Genomic DNA, 25,481 nt, shown 5'->3' with positions numbered 1-25,481 from the left:
TTGAAAGAGCATAATCTTTGTGAGTTAATGTAAATATAGTAGTCATTTATAGGCAAAAAGTTAAAAGGAGGTGTCCAGTTTTATTACAATTACTTATTTTAAAAGGACAGAAATGCACTATTTTGGTTTCATAGGAGCATGCTGTGTTTCATGTTTATGTTATATTGCACTAAATGTCTTTGAAAAAATAGGCCAAGTATTTGTGCCATATGGATGTTCAGTAATTTCATGCTAATACAGTAAAGACAAGTGTTTTCATTTTCATTATTATTATTTTGCATGATTATGCTAAAGTCATATTTGATATCATGCACTTCAGCATGAATGTTTAGTTCTGGGCCACAATCCTCCACCCTAATTGTTTTTTGGCCCTTAACTGAAAAGAATTTAGGCACCCCTGCTATATATTTCTTTTTTTAAACCTTTACCTTTAGGGGTGATATACATTTTTTTAAATCATTTTTTGTCATATTAAGAAACAAGCTGCTTTAAGGCTTTATGGCAAGTGAATATATATCATACATGACAGTGATGTCTTTGGTGTTCTTATAATTAAGCTTTCCATTGTTGTTTTTTTCTTTTTCCAAGTAGAAAGAAATTTTTACCTGTTTTGTATGAACATGTTGATGGAAATTGTCAAAGTGAGACGAAGGCGGCACAGCTGGAATAACAACATTAACACACGGGGGTTTGTGGATGAGAAGAATCCAGTGTTGCTTTATTTCTTTTCACTAGACGGCCTCTACAAGACCAGTTTTATTTAAGAAATGCAAATGCGACATCACACCAAGAAAAACAATGTCACATTCTCATAAAGCGCTCTTGGCATGAAAAAAACAGCAACATTGACAATAAATAAAATGTTGGCGAACATAATAAAACTTTGTGAACAAAACAAAAAAAATGAAAAATACTCAGGATTGCATATCAAACAAGACAAAAGAAAGACAAAAAATGTACTTGGCACAAATTAAATAAGTCATTTTCAGATTGAGTGAACCTATTCTATGTCCATTGCTTTGTGAATCTGATTGTCCTTCACAGTTAGCATTTAGAATGTGCGTGTACTGTACAAAATAGACACAGATGGCTGATGAAATTAAAATAGACTAATTCCAATAAATTCTCAGCACTCCACGTCTTACTTTGTCAGTACCTTGACCTTCATAGTCACGCTTTCAGGTGGCCTTTTGCTGCATATGTTTGCACTAAACACAACTGCAGGTACGTGTGCAAGAAACCATTGTCACAATGCAAAGCCAATATATACTGTATATTTATGCACATAGTGGAGGACAAGTTCTCTATAAGTTCCCAGTGATTTCTGATTTGAGTTCAGTACAGGTGCTCGACATATGTTAAATTTAAATAAAGAAATAAAGATCTTAAAGACACTTTGGTATTTTGTCGGTCATAATGTGCTGAACGATGCATTCATGAGCGCACATTTAACGCGTTTTCATGAAAAGACCCAGTCTTGTTCGTAATTGATTTGTGTGGACATGATTATAGTGATGCCAGGACACTCATCACACACACAAATTTTGTGTCATAAAAGTCTCGTATCATCAATCTTAAATCATTTTAACCCGTGATTGCAGTCCGATGGGATCTGCCTTGTGATAATGACCAACTGAGAGGTACATAAATAAAAAAGGTGTGGTTAAAGTAGAAGAACATATATGCAAAAAGAAAACTGAACACTCTTACAAAAAGCCACTTGACCTCTTTTTTTAAACAGGATGACCCCTTTCTCTGAGAAAGCTGGCCTTGTCCTGTCATAGACTAAATCCTTCTGTCTTTGTTTGTGCTCTGTCTGTCTCTGTCGGTCTCAGCAGGGCGTATGCAGTGCAACACTAACGTCTCCAATCTTGACTTCCCAAAGCAAAGGAAAAACAACATCATGTATTCTACACCCATATAAAAATAAATCAATCGCAAACATGGAAAGATACATCTCATATATACAATAAACTCCTATATAAAATAGTTTTTATGTACATATGGACAACAGACAACAATACAATAATTGAACTGTACAATGCACACCTGAACTGTTTAGACAGGCGAGAGGTACTGAAGTGTATGGCTTGATTGGGAAAAATTCCAAATATTTACAGACATCAACTTTACACCCTTTACATGTTTTTTAACTTCCCTGGAATGAAGAGGTCCAGGGAGAGCCCCAAGCCTCACTTTTGTTTCCATTCCCTTAGGTAAGGCTACCTTTTTAAAAAATTGGTCCACAAAGACTATTCCACATGGTATTTTTACAGTCAAACTCCCTCTCAGCTCTCCTTTGGTGATGTATAATGAGAGCCGGAAACGTGAGTCTCCTTTAAGTTGTCCACAAATGGATCCATTAAAAAGAGATTAGTAAGACGATTGAAATGCCACTTATTGAATTTGCCCAGGAAAACCCAGACTTTCTCTTATTCTTCCTGAAGGGATCAACCTGTTTAGGGAATCCCCTTGTTTCAGTGAAGATTGGATGCTTGTAGACTCCAGGGTGCGAGCTCAGTTTCTCCTGCTTTGGTGCTAACATTTAGTCCATGGTTTCCTTGAGGCATACCCAAGGACACATTTTCATCCTCCAGTGTCTAAAAGTCTTAAAGATAACTTCTTGGACTTTAACTCCCGCCAAGGAGTCCTTCAGTAGTGTCCTCACTGAGGTTCAGCACAAGATGGAAACCCCTTCAGCAGTGACTAACTGACCAGTGGTGGGGTCATACGTCCCTGCCAGGTAGTAGAGGTCTGGGGAAGTACTGTTCGGCTTCTGATTGTGAGTCAGACACTCGTACTCCTCCCTGCTCACCACCTGGCACTTGTGGGAGATTGTCTGGACGTCATTCTCATCCTCATGACACGACTGGTACAAGGCGTGCTGGAGAGATAAAAACAGTTAGTTTCAATCAACAAAGAGGAGCCGTTTGACAAATAACTTATGAACCTCCATCACATCTTACCTTGCCATCTTGATGCCTCTTTCCAAGCTTGGTTTCTTCAGGATGGTAAAACCACTTGACTTTAACAACCATGTTTGAGGTCCAGGATTCCCAGAAGTTTTCAATTCGGCCGATGTACGGGAGGTTAGGGCGCCCAGCTGAGAGGAACACAGCGCAATCTCCCACTCTCATAGTGTCTCTTCCTCGCACGATGGCCTTGTAGAAAAGCTTCCTGGCCTTGCCTTTAAGACCTCGCCGCTGTGGAGAACCAGACACTTTGATTAATTTCTCCTTTGGTTTTAAGGAATGTTTTTTCACCACATCTCCCCTAAAGTGTGACTTTTCTTACCTGTGTTGGGTTCCCTGACCACCTCCACATTTGTCGTCCAGACAGGAATGAAGACATCTTAGGCCTTGGAATGAATGAGTTGTCATCTGGAAGCATCCTTGGCTTCTTTACAAAATCTTTAGATGGTTTAGAGGTGGAGCTGATGCATTCTTTCCTCTTCAGGGACTTAGTGTTGGACACTTGTTCTGGGAGTCCTCCTTTGGCATTGGAAACCGCCACAGCTTTGGCCACAAAAGAGTGCTGGTGTGGCCTTGATGAAGTGGAAGGTTCAGAGGGTTGCAGGAGCCCCCGATGGGTTGATAGACAACTCTGTAGCATCAGAGTAGAGCTGTCTTCATCCTCTGAGCTATAGGAGGAGTCATTGTCAGAGGAACACAGGCTAGAACTGGAGAGTGAGCCCGAGGAGGAGGAGCTTGAAGAACCAGAAGAGGAAGAGGAGACAGAGAGACGAGAAAGGAAGCGGCCAGCCGTCCTTAGTCCTCCTGACGCTGCAGCCAGTGCAGCCCTCCTCCTCTCATCCTCCTCTTCATCCACATCAGAGTATGAGCTGTGACATTCTCTGTGGTAGCTGAAGCCCAGGTCTCCATATTCACCCAGACGCAGAGAATCCGAGGGTTTTCTTTGCGGTGTGTTTCCTTTCACAAGCAGCTCTACCCGGGAGGCACCGCCCTTTTTGTTGTCCTTAACCAGCAGGACTGGGTGAGAGTAAGCCTCCGTTCTTGGCATACAGCTCACACTGGAAGATCCACCTCGCAGCAGCAGAGCTTTGCTGTTCTTTGTCTTTGGGGAGGTCACTCCTTCATGATCTAACTTGACCAGGAACTCTTGTCCAGACTTCCTGCTCTTTGGCATAACACACTCATCCTGTCTGCACCTCTGATCATACAGGCCACTGCGGGGGCCCAGAGATAAAACCTGACTTGGCCTAGTTGACTGAGTGCAGAAAGAAGAATAGCCATTTGCAATGCTGCTAAAGGAGTCCACCTCAAAAGAGCTGCTGCTGAAAATGCCTTTGGCTGGTGTGGAAGCCAGAGTCTGGGTCTGAGGCAAGGAAAACAGATCATCCCCCTTCCCTCTCAAGGCCTTCTTGGGTGTCCCGTTGAGCTGGAACAAGTTGTCAGACGTCCTTTTTCTGGTGCTCGCCAATGACGGCCAAGTCAGGAAGGGTGAGGGATTTTTACTGGCATTTTCAGCCTGCTGCTGCTGCTGCTTTTGTTTTTTCCCAGAACCCTTTGGTCTCCCTAAAATTGAAGACAATAAATGTGATTTAGCATTAAGATGAAAACTGTGTCTGACCAATTTTCCACTTCCACTGTTTGATGGTATTATACTGCAAAGGGAGGCGTGTGAGGTAGAAAAAGCTCCTTCTGCCAAACACGAACTATGGTTTGCAGTTTCAAAGGAAACAAAAAATATAATGTTGAGTTCTATTGTTTTAAGATGACAATTTCCAACCATTTTAAAAAGGTGCTACTCCAAAATCTTTACATTTCCTGTTGTTATATTTCACTAAGTGGGTTGAGTGGGACTGTGCTTTTTGCATAATACCGTCTTTCTAGTACCTCTTTTGTAGCTTTAAAAGACTTGAAGATGAAAAAAAAAAACATTTTTCCTTCATACTGTAGTTTTGGTTAATCTTTATTTTAGCCTCTGCCTAAAGTGCTTTGTTTTAGGTCCTGTCATTTTAAGGCTCCCAGCTCCATAAACCCCTTTACTTTTGATAGGCTAGACTGAAAGCATGTAAGAAGTTGAAGAGTAGAACAATGGGAAGACCTTGGTGTTTTAGGCCCTCCCCTCAAATCTTCAAATGTGTCATGACATCTTTATGCAATAGCCTAATTATTTCATTAACTCTCATGATTTTTTATGTAGTTTTCTATATATATATATATATATATATATATATATATATATATATATATATATATATATATATATATATATATATATATATATATATATATATAATTTTTAATTTTTAAATATTTATTTATTATTATTATTATTATTATCTTTTTTTTGGGGGGGGGGGGGTCTTTTGCCCTTAATTGGATAGTATAGACAACAGTGGATAGTGTTGGAAACAGAATGAGAGTGGGGAATGATGTGGGAAAGAGGCCACGGGCTAGATTTGAACTCGGGTCGCCCTCGTCAACTTCATTGAGTGTGATACAAACCACTAAGCCATCTGTGCTCCAGGTATCATGATTTTATGAGGAGCTTGTACCGTCTTTAGAACAGACCTTTTCAATTAGTTTACAGACAAATTCAGGGATTTTTGTAACATATAGTTAAGTAGTGGTCATAAAACATGCCCATGTTAAGTATGAACATCCTGCACTGTTACTGTGAATTCATCATAAATCATATCATAAATTATCAGTTTTATAAATCATACTGTTTTTTTTCAATATGTTGGAAGGCTTGCCTACAGAATGACCCTACTTTATGTATCTACTTGTTTCGTTTTTATATTTATGTTAAGAAAGGTAAAAGAACCACTGAGTACAAGTTGGGGACACAGTCAAACTTCATTTTTACCTGGTCTTCTCTTATGGACAGTCAGAGTTTGGTTGTGGATGTTGTTGATAACACTGTTATTGTTAGCACTCAGTCTGTCCAGTCGCCTATCACTGATGGGAACCTGCTCCAGGCTATAATTCCTCTTGGTTGTTGTCCCGCTTGGTGCCAACAGGGCAGGAGACGTCTCTGCACCTAAAGGAAAGATTAGGAAGATTTTGAGCATTTAGTTACTGGTAGTCAATAAAATGCAACATGAAAGTGGGAACATTTCCAGTAGCACAGAAAGCAGACACCCACAGTAAATCTGGTATCCTGGAGGCAGGAGGCGGATGTTTGGGAGAGAAATCTTCCCTCGGTCTCCATCATCAAACTCCACCATCACTCCTCCTTGCTTCCCTTCATCGGATGAACCACCTGCAAGAGACAAATTTGTACATCCTCAGGAATGGCAAAGGCTCACAGCACTGTATTTCTGTGTATTATTAAACATATAGTTACAGACACAGAGTAGACAGAAAGGCAGAGATAGGGGAAGCTGATGACTCACCTCTGCGGACGTAGCCCGGGTATAAGCAGCGTGAACGCTCACTCCAGTAAGCACACACCCTGGTTCCTTCACTGAGCATAGCCTCTGATTCAGGACGTACATCCAGGACCTGAAGGCCAGACCAAAACATAATAAAGATTCATTACAAGCTGCACACACACAGACCTGCATGGATGCACACACACACATACATATAAACAGTGTGAGGGCCATGGAGCATTGTGCATGGGCAGCCACTGTGCCACGTTTCCAAGCGGCACTTATCTCATGCCAATGTGCCAGTCAGGGTTGAAAAGAACGGAAGCCATGATGCAGTAAATCCTGACTTGCTGAGTAATACTAAAGAGGGCCTGAATAGAGGGCTTGTGATTGCAGGTTGCCAGATCCTCCCTCCAACAATGCAGGCAGCCCCAGCATCCGCCACTCACTGGGGGCTCTTTCAGGTTGCTTTCATTTACTGTTGCCATGGCGAGGGACCCTTTGACTGATGAGGTGTGGATGTGGGTGTTTGTGTGCATTGGGAAGGGAGAGGAGGCACAGTGCGAATCGGGGTATTGGTATCAAAGTCAAACAAATGGATCCAAACATAGAGTAACATGGAAGCAGCTGCTAGCTGATACAGGGTTTGGATCAGACTTCAGCTGTCGGAAACGTTTGGAGTGAAATTGGAAAGGGTCAGAGTGGTGATCAGGGCTCACGACATAAAGTCTGCTCATTTATTTCTGCTACGATTTTACTGTTAAAGAAATGATCAGCAGGAAAAAGATTACATTGGTGAGAAAAGAAGGGATAAACTATCTGATATAAAAGATCAGATCTGCGGCAGAACAAATGTAAAAATAAATGTGTAAAACTTCAAGTGTGTTTAAACATAAATAACTGCAGAAAATTCAAAAGTAGAGAAAGAAAGAAAAGAATTCAAGGTTCTTCAAAAAACATGTAAAACAAAATCTGCTCCCGTTGTACATTTCTCAAAGTAAACTTTACACATGGAAGAAATAGCACAAGAAATGTTTAACTTTTACAATTATTCGTGTTATTTTGAGTGTTACATGAGGGGAATCATGCTTTTTCTTAGGGCTATCCCGTACCTCTGGTAGATTTACCTGATTTAAAGCTCAAAAAATCCCAACTATTCTCACATTGGGGTTCTAGAAAAGCCTTATTTCAGTCTCTGTCTAAAACGCTTTGTTGTAGATGCTATCTCTTTAAGGCTCCTGTCTCCACAAACCCCCTCACTTCTGATTGGCCAACCTTACGGAGGCCTAAAAAGTCAAAAATCAGTCAGGAGATCCTTATGCCTCATCATTTTAACAAGTTTCATGATGCTAGGAAGATCTTTTTTTTTTTTTTTTTTTTTTTACGTCAGACTGTTTTAAGCCATTTATAGACAAATTTGGGGATTTCTTTATCTTGGGAATATAGCACTTTGAAGATATGCTCATGTTATTGTGGACATCAAACATTGTTACTTTATATCCATGTTTGAAATATAGGAAAGTACCATACCCACTCTTTACACTGCAAAAACTAAAATCTTATCAATTGTTTTTGTCTTATTTTCAGGAGAAAATTCCTTTTTAGACTCAATATGAGCCAAATTCACTTGACCAATCCAGAAAAATGTCTTTTTAGAGTTATTTAAGGACAAAAGTGAGGTCTGAATTGCTCGTAACCAGTAAATAAAATCTGCCAATGGAACAAGAGAAAATTTACTTGTATTAAAACATTGTTCTAGTCTCAAGGAAATTTTCAAGCAATTTTTTCTTGTTCCTTGGCAGATTTTTTTACTTGTTCACAAGCGATTCAAACCTAATTTTTGTACTCTGATAACTTGAAACAAGACATTTTTCTGGATTGATAAGTTGAAAGTGGCTCATATTGAGTATAATAAGACAATTTTTACTTAAAAAAGACAAAAACACTTGATAAGAGTTCAGTTTTTTGCAGTGTAAAGGTAGTGTCTGCAGGAATTTCCATCACTTGCTAATAAAAACACAAATTCAAACTGGGCGTCTCCTCTTTGGATCAGTGCCAGCGGCAGCCCACATCCTCCAACCGTGACGATGTGCGCACACTCACTGGCCTAGCAACAACCTGCAGCATCGCGTTTCAACGTGGGAGACACTCGAGAGCCTTATACCAGACTTGCATCAACATACAGGCTGAGGAGAGGGTTAAAGGCTGACACAGACACTGACACTGACACACATGTATTGACTCCCATAGGAGACAAGTGAGCAGGATCATTCCTGTAAAAGTTGACATTTTATTTTTTAGGAAATTCCTTCAGACTCTACCTTTAACAAAAGTAATTAGACTGTCTTGGTAAAATTCATTTTCTTGTCTTTTAATCACTTAAACAGCCTTTTACATAACATGTCACATTGACCAACTGGTGACGGAGGCTGCTATGTCAAGTTCTCTTTGGTATCAACCGAGAGAAGCGGATTCAGGATTTAACACCAAACCTTTTATTTGAGAGACGACTAACTTAGCAGCAAAGTAAGCCACATTAAATAGTTATAAATAAAAATAACTGTGTTATCTTTTTAAATTAAAAAAACATAATCCAAGTTTAGTTAAAAAATCAGTTAGATAAAAACACACTATTAAAAAATTCAAATATATGACTTGGAAGCCAAATTTCCCAACATTTCAGGATCACTAATGGATTGATGAGCTTGTTTTTTTTTTCGTTTTCTTTTCTCATCCATCTGTCCCTGCAAACAACTCAGTTACCTTGGCAGCAGTTGGGATGTAAAGTCTACTTCATCCCCTATTTAAACTAAAAAAAGCGTGAATGGATGCAGGTGTCAGTCAGATTATCCCACCCACACACAGAGCTGGCTTAAACAGACATTCTGAGACATTCATACACATAAACCCAAAGGTCCTGCCTCCCATATGTTCATATTTACATAAGAGGTTTAGATGGCCTCAGTGACCCTGAGTGACAATCCATGGGAGTTGAATGAGATAGTAAAGAGACTGGCAGAGCCACAGGACGGTGAGAAGGCGGAGTGGAAATGCAAAGCTGGTGACAAGGACGTTCACGGGAAACAAGAAGTGCTGAGCAACCGAGAACAACAATCGAGTGACGGCTTTCTTTGTAAAGAATTTGAAGCACATCAGGGTAAACTTACAGCTTCTTGCAGCAGCTGCTCCAGAGAATAGATTCTTGGGCGGTTTCCTCTTTCGCCATCAATAACAATGCTGAAGCTGGAAAGAAAGCACAGTCGAGGTAGAGAGAGATGAGGCTATTTTCGGTAGCTTGTATTGTGTTTTCTTGACTCCCATGTCATGTGTTACTCCCACTCTGCTGCTATTATAGAGCCTTTATCATGCCTGAGCCAAAGACGCTGTATTGATACTCACAGCTTGATATGGGGGTTGCTAATGTAAGAAACAGAGACCTGAAGACATAACAAGATGAAAAAGGCCTAAATTTAGACACTGGTGGTAACTTAAGGTTGTCAAATGTGCATGGCTCTAAAGATGTAACCATCTTGTGGGCTTCTTTTCTGGTGGGATGATATCTGGATGGATGTGTTGGTGTCTAACACATCCGTTCTAATGATTTGATTTTACACTACTCTCTGCAGTGTTTTAGCTTTTACATAACAAAGCCACTGTGCTCTGCGTGAGCCCCGTGCATGTGCTGAGTAAACAACAAACAGGTTTAATCACAGAAACCTAAGCTGATCATAACAACTGCTGCTTACATGTCTGGGATCTCAAGAGTGTGGACCCTGGCAGCATACAGAAGCTCATCCTCCTTGGAGATCAGCACCTTCAGGCCGTCAGTTAATTGCTCTTTGGTCAGGACGCAGTTTGGGGCTTTGAGATAAAAAGACAACAAAAATCATTATGGATATTTTTAACATCAGTTTAATTATAGCCAATTTCAACATGCACTGCAAAATTCAAGACTAAGCTTTTTTATGTCTTATTTCTTCACAATAATATCTTATCAGGCTTGATATGAGACTGACAAGTCCAGAAAAAGGTCTTACTTTTTTTTTTATTGTACTGGTTAAATTTCTTGTATTAATTCTTATCTTCTTGAATTATTCTTACCCCATTGGCATATTTTTTTTCATTCTTCACAAGCAATTCAGGCATCATTTTTTCCTTTTAACGTCTTAAAATAAGACATTTTTTCTGAAACTGTCAGGTGAATATGGCTCATAAAAAGTCTAATAAGACAAGCTTCACCAAAAATAAGACATACGAGCCTGCTTAGATTTCTGTTTTTGCAGTGTAAGCGTCTCTTCTAGACACCAAGATGTCATTTCAGAGCTTTGAGTAAAAGTTCAGAGGCATACGGACTGTGAAGCTTTGTCATGACAGGACTTAGATACAGGGTGGCCCATACATAGGAAAATAAACATTTTATCTTGTATGTATGATTACCGTTGTTTTGAAAACACATATTAATACATTTTTCCCCACTGTTGATTAACTTGCATTAGCACAGTGCTTGTAATAATGTAGGTGATATGTTCATTGAGATGATTTATTCCAGTATTCCAGTACTCACTGAAAATTTTCATTGCCAAGTTTTCACTTTTCATTTTCAAGAACCAATCTTTGTATACATATCTCGCTCCTATATAAATATATAAAAAGCAGTGTTTTCCTACTTTTCTATATTTCTTATATTTCTTCAAATTTCTAATTTTATATTCTATTATCATTATTCTATTTTGTTTATTGTTATTGCATTACTGCACTTTTTTGTGAGCTGCTGTGACAAAAAAATTTCCCCAAGGGGATCAATAAAGAACCTTCTATTCTATTCTATTCTTGTCTGTTCTATAACGTCTTATATCTTCACCTGATTCAAAATGGCCTCAATGTATATGAGCTTTTTAAACTATCTTAATCATATTATATAGATAAAAAGTTGTTATCCAGTCAATGAACCAAAGACAAATGTGTCAAATTGCTTCGTAAAATTAATATGATGTTTGTGTGTTTCATTTTATTTACTCATGACATTGTTAGAGGCTGACCACTTTAAGAAAGAATGAAGTGATGACAGGATTGTAAAGGCTGTTGCTCTGTGAGCAGGGATACTCCGTGATCAATCAGTAGTCTGTGGAGGATATCAGGTGACTGGACAGAGATATCATTCGCCCTCTGACCATGAGCAGAAACATGGATCTAGATTCGTCCATCATCAACGTAGTCACAGCGATTTCAGGCAACATGCAGTCCCAAAATGATACTACCACACTGGAAATGCTGAACCCAGCTAGCTTTTGACTACTCAGGAAACCAAAGAGTTTAAGGTGATTGCTTTGCCTCCAAACAAACAGCTTTAGCTCCCTCATTTCAGACAGTTTAGTACTTTAAGGCTCGTCTGTATTGCAAAATCTAAGGCTGTAAGGGCTGGTACCAGATACGCCCCACAACTTTGCCTAACCATCTACCAGGTTGTAGCAGGAAATCTCAAAGATACCCAGTGACATGATTACCTTCAGGGTTCTTGCTGTTATGTGCATGTCCGCTGTCCTCTTCCTCCTCTGAGAAGCTGCTTCCATCCATCTGAAAGCCTTCATCAGCAGCGAAGCTCTCCAGCAGCCGGCTCACTGCTCGTCCCTTTGACTGGAGGGGGCAGAGGGGGCAGTCAGGAAAACAAATTAATGCAAAGGATGGACTGAAAAATCAACTTAGAGATAGAAGGTGTGATTCAGCATGTTGTTCAAAGCAGACATGAACTGCAGGGGACATCACAGTGCCTCTACCATCTCCTATCAGTAACACGTTTACTCCTAACATTTCTCCGCTCAGATGCAGCAGAAGGTGTGAGTTTCCCCACATTCCTGTATCTGCTCTCCCATCCTCGCCTCCCTTAAGATTACTCAGCAGGAGGTTGGGCTATGTGCAATGCGCTAAGTACTTTTAATAGTTCTACAGTAACAGTCCTTAGGGTGAGAAATCTGGGACAGTAAGACATCACCAGAATTGTTAATAGAATGTGTGAAGGGTGGCTTATTTGCAGGATTGGATTCTGTTTGATGGTTAACTGAGTGGTTTGTACCTGCTGATCATTGCTCCGTCTCCCCCGGGTGCCCTCCTCAGGCTGTGAAGATGGGGCTCCGACTGACCAGCAGCCTCTTCTCTGCTGTGGCAGACAACATGATAAATGACACTGTGATGAGTCTCTTTAACTCCATCAGAAATAGATACTCTATCTGGCATTTCTTAAAGACAGTTGACTGTTTGATTTTTTCATCCCCAGGAACTCGAGGAGCACGAGAGTAGCCCTTTTCCTGGAATTTAACATCTTAAAATCTGCAAAAACTCTTTCTGCTAACCTTATTGATCGCTCCTCTCAGCATAGTGCTCTTGCGAGTTGCCCTCTTCAGCCTCTCAGTGGTAGTCGGGAAGGTAGCCAATCCCATGCTCCTTCGGTAGCGGTTTCCTCTGGTCCCGAGACTACCCCACCGAGGCTCCTTCGACCTGGGCACACATGGCCTTCTTACCCCTTCAGGCCGGTAATCTTCATGGTGGTTTTTCACTGCAGTGGCAAGGCCTAGCCTACAGGGGGGCTTCTTTCTTACTTTGACCTCCCCCTCTGCTCCAGACAGACTCTGGGAGCCTGTAGAGTTCGATTAGAGAAACAGATTTAGAACCACACTAACAAGCCAGGAAGAGAAATGCAAAACAGATGCTTCCCATGAAACATGAGGGGCAGCTCTGTTGACTTCTGAATTAGTTTCAGAGGATAGTCTTACCATAAAGCTCCTGTCTCTGTTTCTTGTTCCTGGCTTTTTGATTGGCCTCCAATTTCACAACAGATGAGGGACTCGGACCCGTTATGGAGGAGCTAGAAGTGACATCTCTGCAGGATTGAGCTTTGTAGTCTTGACCTTCGTCTGTATCATAACTGCCTTCCTCTTCTTCGTCATCTAACAGAGATAGAAACAAATACAAAAGATAGAGGAAAGGTTTATGAACTCGTGCAGATTCTCAAATCCACTGTCAAAGTAAGTCAATCCCAATCTGCCATTTGTTGAACTTACTCTACATCATTTCACAGCTACTTTGTTCACATTTAAGTAAACAGTTGCTGTTCAGAGAAATTATGAATGAAGTGCCTTGCCTCTGTGGTATTTCCTGGTGTTAACCCACATGCTACAGGGTAAATGTGGAATTGAGTGTAGGAGTGAGTTTATGTGTGTGTTGTCACTCCACTTTCTCAAACAGCTCTTTGACCCAGTCTGCAAGTCTCCACTGCTGTCAAATCCGCTCACAGGCAAGTGTCCACAGCTGTGGCTGCACATCCAGCTCAGACCGGTCGACAAGGCCGATCACTGAGGTGTCAAATGTCCGTGCACACCCCTGGCATTCATCAACACGTATTAACTTACCTCTGATTACTTTTAAAGTGATTTACAAGTTAACAAAAGGGCAGACCAGACTCAAAGGGGAGGATTCCAGATTCAGAGTGTTGGTTGATACTCCGGTCAGACAAAAAGACGACTTGTAAGGGGTTGATTGTTTTGAAATTGGAAATGTGCTTCATGTACTGCCGCTCTTTGTTTAGATGCTCATAACTTTCCATGTTTAGAGCAAATTCCTGATTTTAATTTGGGACAACAGATCTTGATGAAATTTTCAGGAAACATTTGAAATGGGATAAGGAAGAAGTGATTAAATTTTGGAGGTAACCCGGATCACCGTCTGGGTCCAGGTTTTTTTTTTTTTAAAGGACTCTCTATCATTGTGAGATTGGGACGTTTTCACCATATATTCTGGATTCTAAGATCTGGAATATGAAATATGTACTGGGTCATCATAATTTTCAAAACTGTCAGGCTAACAAATTATGGTACAAACCTGCAACTAACACCAAATTGTAGCAGACAGTCTGCTGAAAGGGAGTACAACATTAAAGTAGGACTTAAGTGTTGTGTGACAATCACAATATACTTGGCCGAGGTCTGCACTCTCTGAGTGCTTTTCTAGTTCATTCATTCATCCATTTTCTACCGCTTCTCCTGTTCAGGATCACAGGTAGAAGGAGACTATCCCAGCTGTCTTCAGGCAGGGTACACCCTGGACTGTTTACCAGTCAATCACAGGACTGACACACAGAAACAGACATTTCACATGTACATTTACACCTAATCAATTTTAAATCAACCTGATGAGCATGTCTTTTTTTTTTTTTTTTTTAAATAATGAAAGGGTAGCCAGAAGCTGAGGGAGCAGGGGAGAACCCAAGCATGCACGGGACTACATGAAAACCTCATACAGAAGGCCCACTTTGCCTGAACTGGTATTCAAACTGGTGACCTTGCTGTGACCAGGCAGCAGCGCTTGGGACACATATATGATGCTTCAACCTTTTATTGAAGGTCATCCATCGTGCTGTCTGCATCATTATGACTGTATTTATGTTCAAATCAACAAAGGATTGCTGTGTTCTTGAGCATTTGTAGTTTTTTCTATCTGGATTTCTGCACGTTTGCACAGGGATAACCCAAACATTTCCAATGTCTGATCATGAACAAGACAGTAGCTAGCTAGCTAGCTGCTGGAAGATGGTCACCACTGATTTATTTGGAGTTGTTGATGATTTATCTAAAGTCATCTTGTGTCCGTTCGGGCTGGTTCCACTTCCTCACCTTGATCAGAGGAGTCAGTCTCTGCAGGGGAGCTCTCTCCCTCCTCCATTGTGTCCTGCCTGTGGCCACGAAGGACTCTTGCTCTGGACTGGCTCAGACGGGAGGAACCCTGCGATAGGGAGTTGGATCCATTTTTACGTCCACGGCGCACCAGTCCTGGCCAGCTTTCTTGGGTACCACTGTCTGCGCTGGCTGCTGAGAAAAATCAAAATTCCAAATCCGTGTTAGAATTTTTCGGAAGGTTTAAATCTAAAACTGGACACAGCAATAAAAATAGAACATTCAGCATATTTGGTATCAGAACTGGGAGTGTCTACCTGTGTCACTTTGTCCCCCAGACTCCAGCCTGGACTCAGCTTTGCTCGTGCCCTGGCTTCGGTGCCTATACTTGGGGTTGGAGCTACAGGGTGAAAGCTCCTTGTCCCTCGAGCCTGTCCCTGAGAGGTTCTTTTTACCATGAGCTTTTTGTTTGAGCTGAGTCACATCACTGGCCAGTTTGGAGCTGAGCATGCTGTGAAGACTGCTTTTTCTGCAGCCCTGTGCTTTTATCTGCTGCAACAGAGGGAGATGAGAGAGTCAGAGAGAGCCAGTTACACTCGTGGTCACAGCAGCAGCGAAAGCATCAAAACGTGGTAGAGAAAGGGCTCTCATTTGCTCACACACAGAGAAAAAAAGAAATGGTAGAAGCCTCAATAAAAAAGATATTAATATGGAGAGCAGAGGATTTGACTCCTGAGGGTAGCACCTAATTAGAAATGGTGTGCAACAAAGGAATATATCAAACGCAGAGAAACAAAGAGTGGCCTCTTTCAGTTCGAGTTGCACAGAGGACAAAAGGGATGAGGACAAGGGGAGCCTGACCTGTGTGCTGCTGAGTCGCTCAAAGCCTCGACTGGACAGCCTCTTCTTCCTTCTCTGGCTTTCTCCGCCCCCTTCAAGGTCCTCAGGCGACAAGGCAAGCCCCGCCCCCATCGACCTGCCAGTCAAAACGAGGGAGAGGCATTCATTAGAGGAGGATAGCGGTAGTTTAAAAGAAAAAGTGGGGGTAGGACATCACAGGGGAAAACAGAGTTGAGTCACCTCACTGTGGGATCCAGTAACTCTCCTTTCTCTGTCTGATGAACAGGATGACAAAAAAAGACATGGAGAGCCCACTGTCTGAACCACACACTTGAAAAGTGGGATCTAACAAGAAACCTGGGATTGTTTGAGGGCAGTGTGGCGTAAGAAGCCTTAACGCTGTATCTGGGGAGTGTCTCTGCAGCCCTTGAAGCAGTGCGAAGCTTTGAAAGAGACAGTAAATGGTTGGAAGGTATTGCATTTGTATGCAGCTCTGTTGTTCACAGTGAATATCATAGCTCTGCATTTGTGTTTTCATATAACTGTGGCACACTTTTCCCCATACGATGAACAGCATCACAGGCGATGCCCTTGAATTTCCCTCTGGACGCTTGCCCACAGACCACACCAACGTGAGGCAGGCCGTGCTCAAACAAAAGATTAACTTAGCCTCTCCTGGTGAGCCTGTCTCAGTAATCAGTTACATTTACAGGATTTAAAAAGAAGTATACAAAGATTTTTACATATGTGAGTTTTTTGTTCTGGCACCTATTGGTCAACCATGACAGAAAAAACAGTTTGTATTGATGGATCTGAGTGTGTCAGCGTGCATTTCTAACAGACGAGCAGAGAACGAAGGCGGTTGTCGGGCAGTGGGACTGTCTGCCTTCTGACTGACAGGAGAGTGACAGAGGTGGCACTGGAGTGTGAGTTGTCCCTGTGAGGCACATCCCGCCACAGCTTGCCTTCCGCTGCTGACAAACACAATATGACAAAGTCCCTCCCCTTTGTGGGGGGCTGTTGGGGCTGAGCATCCAGTGACTAATTAAACAGAATTGATTAGCAGGGTTTCTGGCGAGCGGCAGTTCTCTCCAGCCTTCCCCCCAATCAAAGCAGCGCCACAAAGGACTCCAGCGCTCTACCCTCAGGAATAACAGGCATGCACGAAAAACAAACAATGCCTGCATCAATGCTCATGTGCGCACAGCTGCATCCATTTCTAATTGCACAGATGCATTAGGCTTGAATCTATCTCTTGCTTGCTCAAACACTGCCGCACACCCTCCCCATGGTTCAAGCTATTTGAGGTAAGGAAGAAACTACCAAAAGGCTGGGTTGTTACGCCACTGACCCACTGCCCTCCATCACAGTCCCCAAGTGTCAGCTTCTTGTAGTGGCATGAGTGGCAGGTGCAGCACATGCTTTTACATAACCCTGCCATGTTTTGCAACATAGGGCTAATCAGTCCCCAGATTCTTGTTCCCTGCTCCGATCAGAAGTGTCATGCCACTCTGTACAGCACTGCACACACACATCCTCAGAAACAAAAGGGAATTTATCGCTATCAAGCTGCCTTGAATGAAAAGTAAGAACGCAAGAGGTGAGGCAAAAATTCTGATACTTGAAAAGCACTCAGAGAGCGCAGACCTTCGCCAAGCATACTGTGATTGTTATACAATACTTTAGTCCTACTTTAATGTTATACTTTCGGTGTTAGTTGCAGGTTTGTACAATAATTTGTTACCTGACAGTGTTGAAATGATGAAGACCCAATACATTTATCATATTCTGGATCTTAGCATCCAGAATATTGCAAGGATCTGGATCGAACTTTTACATCTGTCAGAAATTATGGTGGCCATGTCTTGTATTGTTTTGCAAAGCAATCCGACCATTTACACATATGGTGAAAACAGCCCTATCTCACAATGCTAAAGAATCCTTTAAAACAATCCTAGATCTAGACGGTGATCCAGATCACCTCCAAAATTTAATCACTTCTTCCTTATCCCATTTTGAATATTTCCTGAAAATTTCATCAAGATCTGTTTGTAACTTTTTGAGTTATTTTGTTCATAGACAGACAAACTCTCCAAAAAACATAACCTTCCTGGCGGAAGTGATAATGGAGAAAGACTGCTGTGTACTGTGGCCTACAGAACAATCCCCCATGTTGCCCCTGTACTCTTCCTCCCTTGCATTTTGTTGTAGGGTCCTGGCTGCTACCCTTTCGTTTTGGGTGTCATTGTCAGCCAGCATCAGCATCCCTATTCTGACGGGGTTTGGCCGGGCAATGGGGGCAGGGTTACATGGGTGGAAGGTGACATCGGCAGAGGGTTAGCTGGGAGCAATGTGGCCCGCTGCCCAGAAACCACAGTGAGAAAAGGAGGAATAAGAGGAGGTGGACGTTGAGGGGGAGAGAGGGAGGAAAAGGGAATACTGCAACTTGGCATACTGTGCTCTAAGCCTTTCCAAACCCTGATGACAAGGCTAATTGAAGCCTGACGGGAACCTTTTATCCCCTAAACCTTTTGGTTCATCAGTTTTGCCACCACCACCAAACAGTAATGATAACCTCAGTACTTAAGACGCTAAGGCTGGTGGATTTCTAAATGTCATCAGTACATTCTGAGAAAATTTAAGGGACATTTGTCCTGAATAAATTGCTTTTCTTTACTTTCATCTGTGTCCTCCTCTTTATTTTTATTCTGCTGTGATTACCTCTAATTATTTTCTGACACACATGGACAATGAGTTCTAAATGTCAGCTTATCTCTGAGTGCCCGGACTGTCCGACCACCATGTTATCCTTTGGACCCCCGGTGACCTCATTGGACTGTGGTGTGTCACATTCCTGCTGCTGGGACAGATTACAGGAGAATTCACAGTACTCTAATTACATCCTCTGCCTGTCATCCCCCCAGCCAGCAGTCAGCTCCCCCTGCAACATGGCACAGCTAAGCCAAACATGCGCGAGTGTAATGCCACTGAGGTTTAATATTAGCTGCGTTACAGACTAACGAGAGGTAGAGCGGTTTTTAAGATACGTGTGGTCCATATATCAAGCACACATAAATATTCTCTCCTTGCAGATATATACAAAACTGACACTGTTTATGTGGTTAAACGATTAATGCCAGCACTGATTCAATTAGGAGGGGACTCAAGAGGACTTTCTTGAATGGTTCAGCTGTGTTCTCCCGTTTCCTGTTTATGCCAATGAGAGGCAGTCCCTGTATGCCAGTGATACAAAGGGGCTTATCAGGCAAGACTGGACCAAAGCCAGCCAGCGGAGATTAGCTGAGCGGTACTCACTTGACTTTTCTTTGGCCCTCAGAGGAGGACACTGGACCTGTGGTGAGGGTGGGTTTCCGCTTCCTTGGCCGCCCTGGTCCTCGTCGTGCTGGGCTTCGAGGTGTTTCCTCCTTCCTGCATGCACAAACAGATGTTAACACACATGCAGACAGAGACGCTACACAAATCTTTCAAACAGTGCTCCATGAAAACAATGTGTTCTCATTGGTCTTGCTCTGGAGGATGGGGTCACACTCACTGATGGTCAGTCTTCCTCTGAAGTTTGGCTAGCTCTTTTTGCTTCTCTTTGTAGCGACGCTGCAGCTCAGCCAACTTCACGCGCATTGCAAGCTCCGAACCATCCATTGTTTCAATGGTACCCTTAGCTGGGCACACCTGAAATACATTCTTTTTGTTATTTTTCCGATCTTCCAAATTTACATTCTATCATTTTTACAAAGTTACTTCACTGTAACACGGGGCACACAAAGTTACAGTCTTACCGGTTCATTGCGAGGTGTCCAGCTGCATTTCCTGCGTAAATTGAGGATCCTGCGAGCTGGGAAATGTCGCCCCGAACTCGCACCGCTGCCGTCCTGCGTTCCCATCTCTATTGCACGCGCTGTGGCCAGGGTAGCGAGGCTCTGGAGGTCAAACATCAGCATCTCGTCTCCTGTTACAGAGCAACAGAAATGAAACATTGATTTGTTTCGTATTATGTTTATGCATGCTCAGTTTAGAAAGTATCACAGTGAATCAGAAAGATTGGGGTGTGTTTGTGAGCATCGCGAAAGCCTGCCCTTGTAGTTATTTTTGAGAATTTTATAATTTGTCTTATAATGTTGACAAACAGATATTTGGGGTACTTTGGCATGAGAAGCTGGCATTTGGAGATTATGTATGTTGTTTAAGGGGTCATATCAATGTGGACTCAACAGATGCTGCTTTGTCATTGGCCATCTGGACCAGGCTCTTCGTGTATATCCCTATCTGCCTGTTGCACTGACTGAAGAGACAGGCCTAAAGGCTGAATATCAGGATGAAACCTCGCCACAAAGACAAAGAAAACCAGTTTTTTTCACAACTTAACGCCGCCTTCAGACTGATTCTTTTCTCTTGTTTAGTACTTGTTTTGGTTAAGACAATTGTTGTGACTTGATGTGAGACACTTCCCTGGGCTGTCAACAGGATCACATCACAAAGCCAACATCACTGACTCTGAAATCAGTTGATGATACCCTTTTTATAGAAACCTCTTTTGGGAGCAGTTAAATGCATTAGGATGCTGTGGTAAACACAAAACATCCTTTTGCATAAATAAAAAAACAACGAAACGAAAAAAAAAAAAAAAAAAGCACATGGCGCTTTGAAAAACAAGGGAGCTTTTAAAGGCACTTAAAAACAATGGGGTCTAATTAGCCAGGCAATGCTCCAGGGTGCTGAAAAACATCGACTGCTTTTGCGATTACACACAAACTTTTAGAAACGTGCGCGTGTGTGTGTGTGTGAGAGCGAAAGAAGTCAATTGGTGTGTGTCTGTTTCCTTCTTGTTGGATTGAGCGCATTTGCAACCGAGTGTGTATTTGATGTGTGTGCATTTTAGCACACGTGTGGATCAAACAGTGGCAGGATGGAGAGACAGTGAGACAGCTCCCAAAGGAAAGCTGGAAGGGAAGAGAGGGGGGTGAGGAAGGGAGGCGCACACCCCTCACTAGCAGTTCAGCCCTGTCCTCCTGCTTCTTCTTCCTCTCCTGAGGCCTCTGCATCGTTAGAACAGCCTTTTAGAAAATAAAAGTGCCTTTAACACACCAAAGAAGAGGAACGGCAAGCAGGCTTGCAGACAGCTTCTCTGGGGACATGTTAGAATTCACCAGAGGCCTTCGAGACCAGCAGGAAGAGAGGAGTATCTTGGAGGGAACACAGAGCGACAGAGGCTAGGCCTGAGGGGGGAGTGGGAGTTTGTCTCAGTGGACAAAAGGAAAAGGAGGATAAACTAGAAGAGAGAAGTGCAATAAGTGTGTTTCAGTATGCATGTTTATGTGTATGAGTGGTGGAAGTGCGACTGTCCCTCACCCTGGCTTTTCCCACAGGTGCGCTTTTGTTCCTGTAGCTCCAGATCAGCCAGCTCACTGAGAAGCTCCATACCCTGGTGGGGGTTAGGTGGTGATTGGGCAATTAACGGTGCACTGAAAGGAAACAAAGGGAAGGGAGGGACGTCTGTGCAGAATGCTGCAGCAATAAGCAGCTCCAGACTCCAGTAGCAGGGCACATGAGGTTTGTGGGGCTCGGCAACAGCTGTCTGACTTGGGCTTAGAGGAGCAGAAGTAGGAGCAGGAGAAACGCACGCACAATCCACTGAGGCATCATCAGGGCACGTCTCGTTCTCCTGCTTGCTATTCTTTGCCTCCTCCTGGGCTGGAGGGGTAACAGGGGAAGCAGGGTCAAGCTCAATGATGTTAGGCAGCTCTGGCTCCTTCTCTTCAGGCATGTTGACCTTTTGAGCAGCCTCCACCTGGCTCTCCTCACCCACTGCCTCATCATCATCTTCCTCCTCCAAGGTGATGACAGCCTCTGGCCTTTCGAGCTCCTCTGTTGAGAGGGAGACCGGACAAGAAGCAGCCTCGCACACCGGGCTCTCAGCAGGGGGGCAAACCAGGACCTCTTCCTCAGCAGGCCTCTGATCCTCCACCTCCTTCTCTCCAGGCACATAGCTGGCCGCTGTCACCACCGCTACCTCAGCCTCCTCCCTCTGCTCCAGAACTCCCTCAACAACTCTGTCCTCCTCTCCTTGTTCCACTTCCTTAGGTGGTAGAGGCTCTGGGAGGGGCCTGACCATCGCTTGGCACTCTAGCCTCTCCCCGAGGTTGGAAAGGGACTGGGGAGCATGCTCAGCAGGCTCCACTTGGACAGCTTCCAGGTCAGCTGGCTCAGCCAGTCGAACATCCTGGGGGGAGGGTCCACCTCTGTAGCTCATGGACATAGCAGGGTAGGTGTATCCAGGAGGCAAATCTGGAGAAAAGAAATAAAGACGATGAAATCACTGGTTATCACCACTGGATGAACCATTCTTATAGATTCATCAAATATCTTCCATAACTCATTCCTTTTTATTTTATCTGACCTTTATTTAAATCTGTTTTGAGTTGCATTTGCAATAAAGCAAAGAGGTGCATGATAAACTAAATCAAAGGTCAGAGAAGTGGAAGAAGAGGCGTGCTTACATAATAAATCATCAAAACCAGTCACAGCCTGAAATGTAGCCTCCACAAGTTCTTTCTTTGCACTGAAGAAAAAAGAGGGTTTGATCTCAACAAGCCAATCGTCAATTTAAGCGTTTTAACTAGAATGGTAATGTGAGGTCACTTTTCAATGGATATTCAGTCAAATTGAAAAAATATATAGAATGAATGAATGAAAGAAATTTATTTAAGTTCCCTTGCAACACTTGAAACAATTTATGAGTTTAAAGTAAAATTTTGGAATTTCCAAGAAAAAAACGGAAGGGTGAAGGTTGAAGCAAAGCTTATCATCACCTACCCCTCTTATCTCATAAAAACAAACAAAGAAAAAAGATCACAAAAAATAAGTGAGAAAAAGAAAAAAAATGCAAACAATAATGTTGCTGTAAACATTTATTGGAGCTAGAAGCATCATAAAAATAAACCTATCAATATTCTCCCTGGTGTATTTCTTAATTAAGTGGTTTTTGTACATTCTTTTTAGCCTTCTTAATGTGCGACATGTTTTTACTTCTTCAGGGGAGGAATTCCATTAATTGACCCCTCCAACCGGCAGACAATGAAATATGGTGTTATTGTATTATTGCATTATTGATTGGTTGTTCTTCATTATAAACAGCTTCTAAATACTATGTGGTAATTGACCAGTTTTTGCTTTATACATTGTTTGTATGGTGATATATTCAACTAAGTAAGTAAATTTTAGTATATTAAATTGCAGAAATAGAGTGTTGGCTGGTTCATGGTATGGTTTTTGAGTTATTGTTCATTTGCAGTGAAAAAATCTGTGTTTACATGGAAACGCCAAGGAACTGAAAACACTGTAGTAAGTATGCCAGCCAGGCCTATAGTTGGCACTATAACTTTCTTGTCCAGAAGCGGGTTTAGAGAGATCTTCACCAAGTAGAGTTGGGCTGATCATCTGGTGTATTGGGGAATACGAAGTTCAAAAGTGGAGCAACATTTTGTTGAAAGACAGTCAGCCGATTGAGCAGCACAAGGACAACACGGTAGTCCGCAACAATCATAACAACGGTACTGTTGGTCTATTGTATGCGCTCACGCGGAGTGTGACGTCAGCGTTTCCACTGAAAACGCCGGCTTACAAAAGTGTCGGCAGCGTTTCAGAAAAATCCCACTCTGGAGGGCGTTTTAGGTCGGCTGAAACACCGTTTCTATGTAATCGTGAAGCTGAAACACAACAAGACTTTTGCGTTTCACCCTTAAACAGTTGTCTTGTAAACAGCCCCTGAGTTTCTTGCACTGCTTCTGTTACAGTGTGCACAGGTGTAGACGATGGTATCATCAGCATAGAGGGGCAATTTTTCTCTGATATCCTTACCAAGGTCATTTACAAAAATGACCTAATGCTGTTATTTTCTGAATCATGTTAAAACAGAGAATATCCTCATTTTTTATGCCCACTCTAGGGTCAAAAAGAAAAGAAAAAAGGAAAGAAAAAGATAAACTATCAGGAGGAGGAACAGAGCACCGCATGCAACCTTGTGTAAGAGTGTTTCTGAAGTGGGCCAGGCCTTTGGTTTATCAGAGCACCTGACACAATTTCTCTGGTATTAGGTGGCTGTTAGCCAGACATTAATGATGATGAAGCGAGCATGAGGCCTGTGGAGGTGGGGAAAGGCGAGGGATGCTATTGAGGTGTTTCTCAGTCATTACCACGGAAACATGTTAGAAAACCTTAGAGAACCAGGGGGGCTTGCCAAAATCATAAAAAACATTACCAACAGCAGAAATATGATCATTAGCAAGGTTATTAACTGTAGGTAGAGAATTTATTGTCATGTCATGACCTTGAGTCTTTCATATAGGTAGTTGGAGAATATTTCTGTTTGCTTACCAGGTTCAAGAGACTGTGGGTAATCCTGTGGGGGCTGTCCTTCCACTCTCTTGTCTTGGGCTTCATTCCCTTTGGGTATTTGTGGTGGTGCAGGGCTGATAACAGGTGAGTGAGGGGCTGCTGCAGCTGGGCTGGGAGCAGGGCAGGGTGTAGAGGGAGTGCTTTTAGGATGTGGTCGTAGCGAGGGGGACTGGCAACAAGGAGACAGGTGAGCAGTGAGAGCCCCAGGAGGGGAGGTGTTCTTCTGAGGTGGGTTGTAAGAGTAGGGCTTGGCAGGTTTCGGCGTTCTGGGTTCGGAAATTAGTTCTTCTAGCTCAACTGAGGGCTCATCTGGCCTCTTCTGCATCTATGGCATGAAAAAAGAAACAATCATGTTTATAAAGAGAGTACATTTCTTTATTGGCTTTGCACTAATGAATTCTTTGCAAACTCCTCATTGACTACAGCTGCAACCTATATTCGGTGATTCATTTTATCCTTGTGAGAAAATCAGCATATCCCAGAAAAAGGGAGTTAAAAATAGACCAAATGGTAATGTGAGGATTTTAGCTGACTCATGGCTCACAGACTTTACTTCATTCTTACTGTCTTATCTAGCTGGAAACAAGAAAATCTCCTTTAATCAAATTCTAAATCACATGACAAGATACATTTTTTCCCCAATGCAGTCACCTGGGAATTATGGGTTGTATGATGCTGCATGTCCATGCCATGTGCAGCTCTGTGCTGCTGTTGCTGCTGCTGCTGCTGCTGCTGCTGGGTTTGAGACTGTGGCTGTGGTTGCTGTGACTGGTGGCTCTGGTGCTGATGTTGATGCTGATGCTGAAGCTGTTGGTGCTGCTGAATAGCATACAGCTCTTGTTGCCGTAGAAACTGGGATCGGGAGTACACAGCAGGATGCTGCATGTGGGAGGGTGGGCCCCGGGCACCGTACACAGGGGGCCACAGCCCTGGCTGCTCCATCACATCTGATGAGAAAAAGGAGGAGGGATGTAACATAAGGGGCTACCTTAGAAGACATAGACACTGTTTCACACACACACACACACACACACACACACACACACACACACACACACACACACACACACACACACACACACACACACACACACACACACACACAAGAGCACGATTCACAACACTACATTACAGCATTGTGTTATCCATATCTCTCGTTATCTACCTCCCACAAACCCATTTAAAAACATTAAAACCATTATGGATCATTTAAAAATCATTCT

General features: G+C 42.6%; 1 protein-coding gene across 7 annotated transcripts in view; it reads right to left on the bottom strand.

Annotated features, from left to right (window-relative positions):
- Positions 1–699: 699 nt before the first annotated feature.
- Positions 700–25,481, bottom strand: part of bahcc1a (BAH domain and coiled-coil containing 1a) — a 76,072-nt gene continuing 51,290 nt past the window's right edge. For 2 of the 7 annotated variants that reach the window (XM_074696089.1, XM_074696091.1), the window contains exons 9-29: positions 24,910–25,205; positions 24,238–24,583; positions 21,214–22,149; positions 19,644–19,813; positions 19,400–19,536; positions 19,162–19,275; positions 15,868–15,982; positions 15,324–15,558; positions 15,007–15,201; positions 13,111–13,284; positions 12,691–12,974; positions 12,414–12,497; positions 11,848–11,977; positions 10,090–10,204; positions 9,511–9,586; positions 6,365–6,473; positions 6,115–6,231; positions 5,836–6,009; positions 3,295–4,535; positions 2,967–3,203; positions 700–2,884 (exon numbers count right to left, since the gene is read on the bottom strand). In XM_074696089.1, the coding sequence (XP_074552190.1) occupies positions 2,675–2,884; positions 2,967–3,203; positions 3,295–4,535; positions 5,836–6,009; positions 6,115–6,231; positions 6,365–6,473; positions 9,511–9,586; positions 10,090–10,204; positions 11,848–11,977; positions 12,414–12,497; positions 12,691–12,974; positions 13,111–13,284; positions 15,007–15,201; positions 15,324–15,558; positions 15,868–15,982; positions 19,162–19,275; positions 19,400–19,536; positions 19,644–19,813; positions 21,214–22,149; positions 24,238–24,583; positions 24,910–25,205 (5,495 nt within the window). In that variant the 3' untranslated portion in view covers positions 700–2,674. The remainder of the gene's footprint in view (positions 2,885–2,966; positions 3,204–3,294; positions 4,536–5,835; positions 6,010–6,114; positions 6,232–6,364; positions 6,474–9,510; positions 9,587–10,089; positions 10,205–11,847; positions 11,978–12,413; positions 12,498–12,690; positions 12,975–13,110; positions 13,285–15,006; positions 15,202–15,323; positions 15,559–15,867; positions 15,983–19,161; positions 19,276–19,399; positions 19,537–19,643; positions 19,814–21,213; positions 22,150–24,237; positions 24,584–24,909; positions 25,206–25,481) is intronic. The other 5 variants (XM_074696094.1, XM_074696096.1, XM_074696093.1 and 2 more) reach the window with 4 other exon arrangements.

This window comes from Halichoeres trimaculatus, unplaced genomic scaffold (genome assembly GCF_033239565.1).
Source record: "Halichoeres trimaculatus isolate MK-OKI-2021-1 unplaced genomic scaffold, fHalTri1.1 fHalTri1_scaffold_20, whole genome shotgun sequence".
Taxonomy (NCBI): Eukaryota; Metazoa; Chordata; class Actinopteri; order Labriformes; family Labridae; genus Halichoeres; species Halichoeres trimaculatus.
The sequence above is the reverse complement of the archived record's forward strand: the minus strand, read 5'-3'. Positions and strand labels throughout refer to the sequence as shown.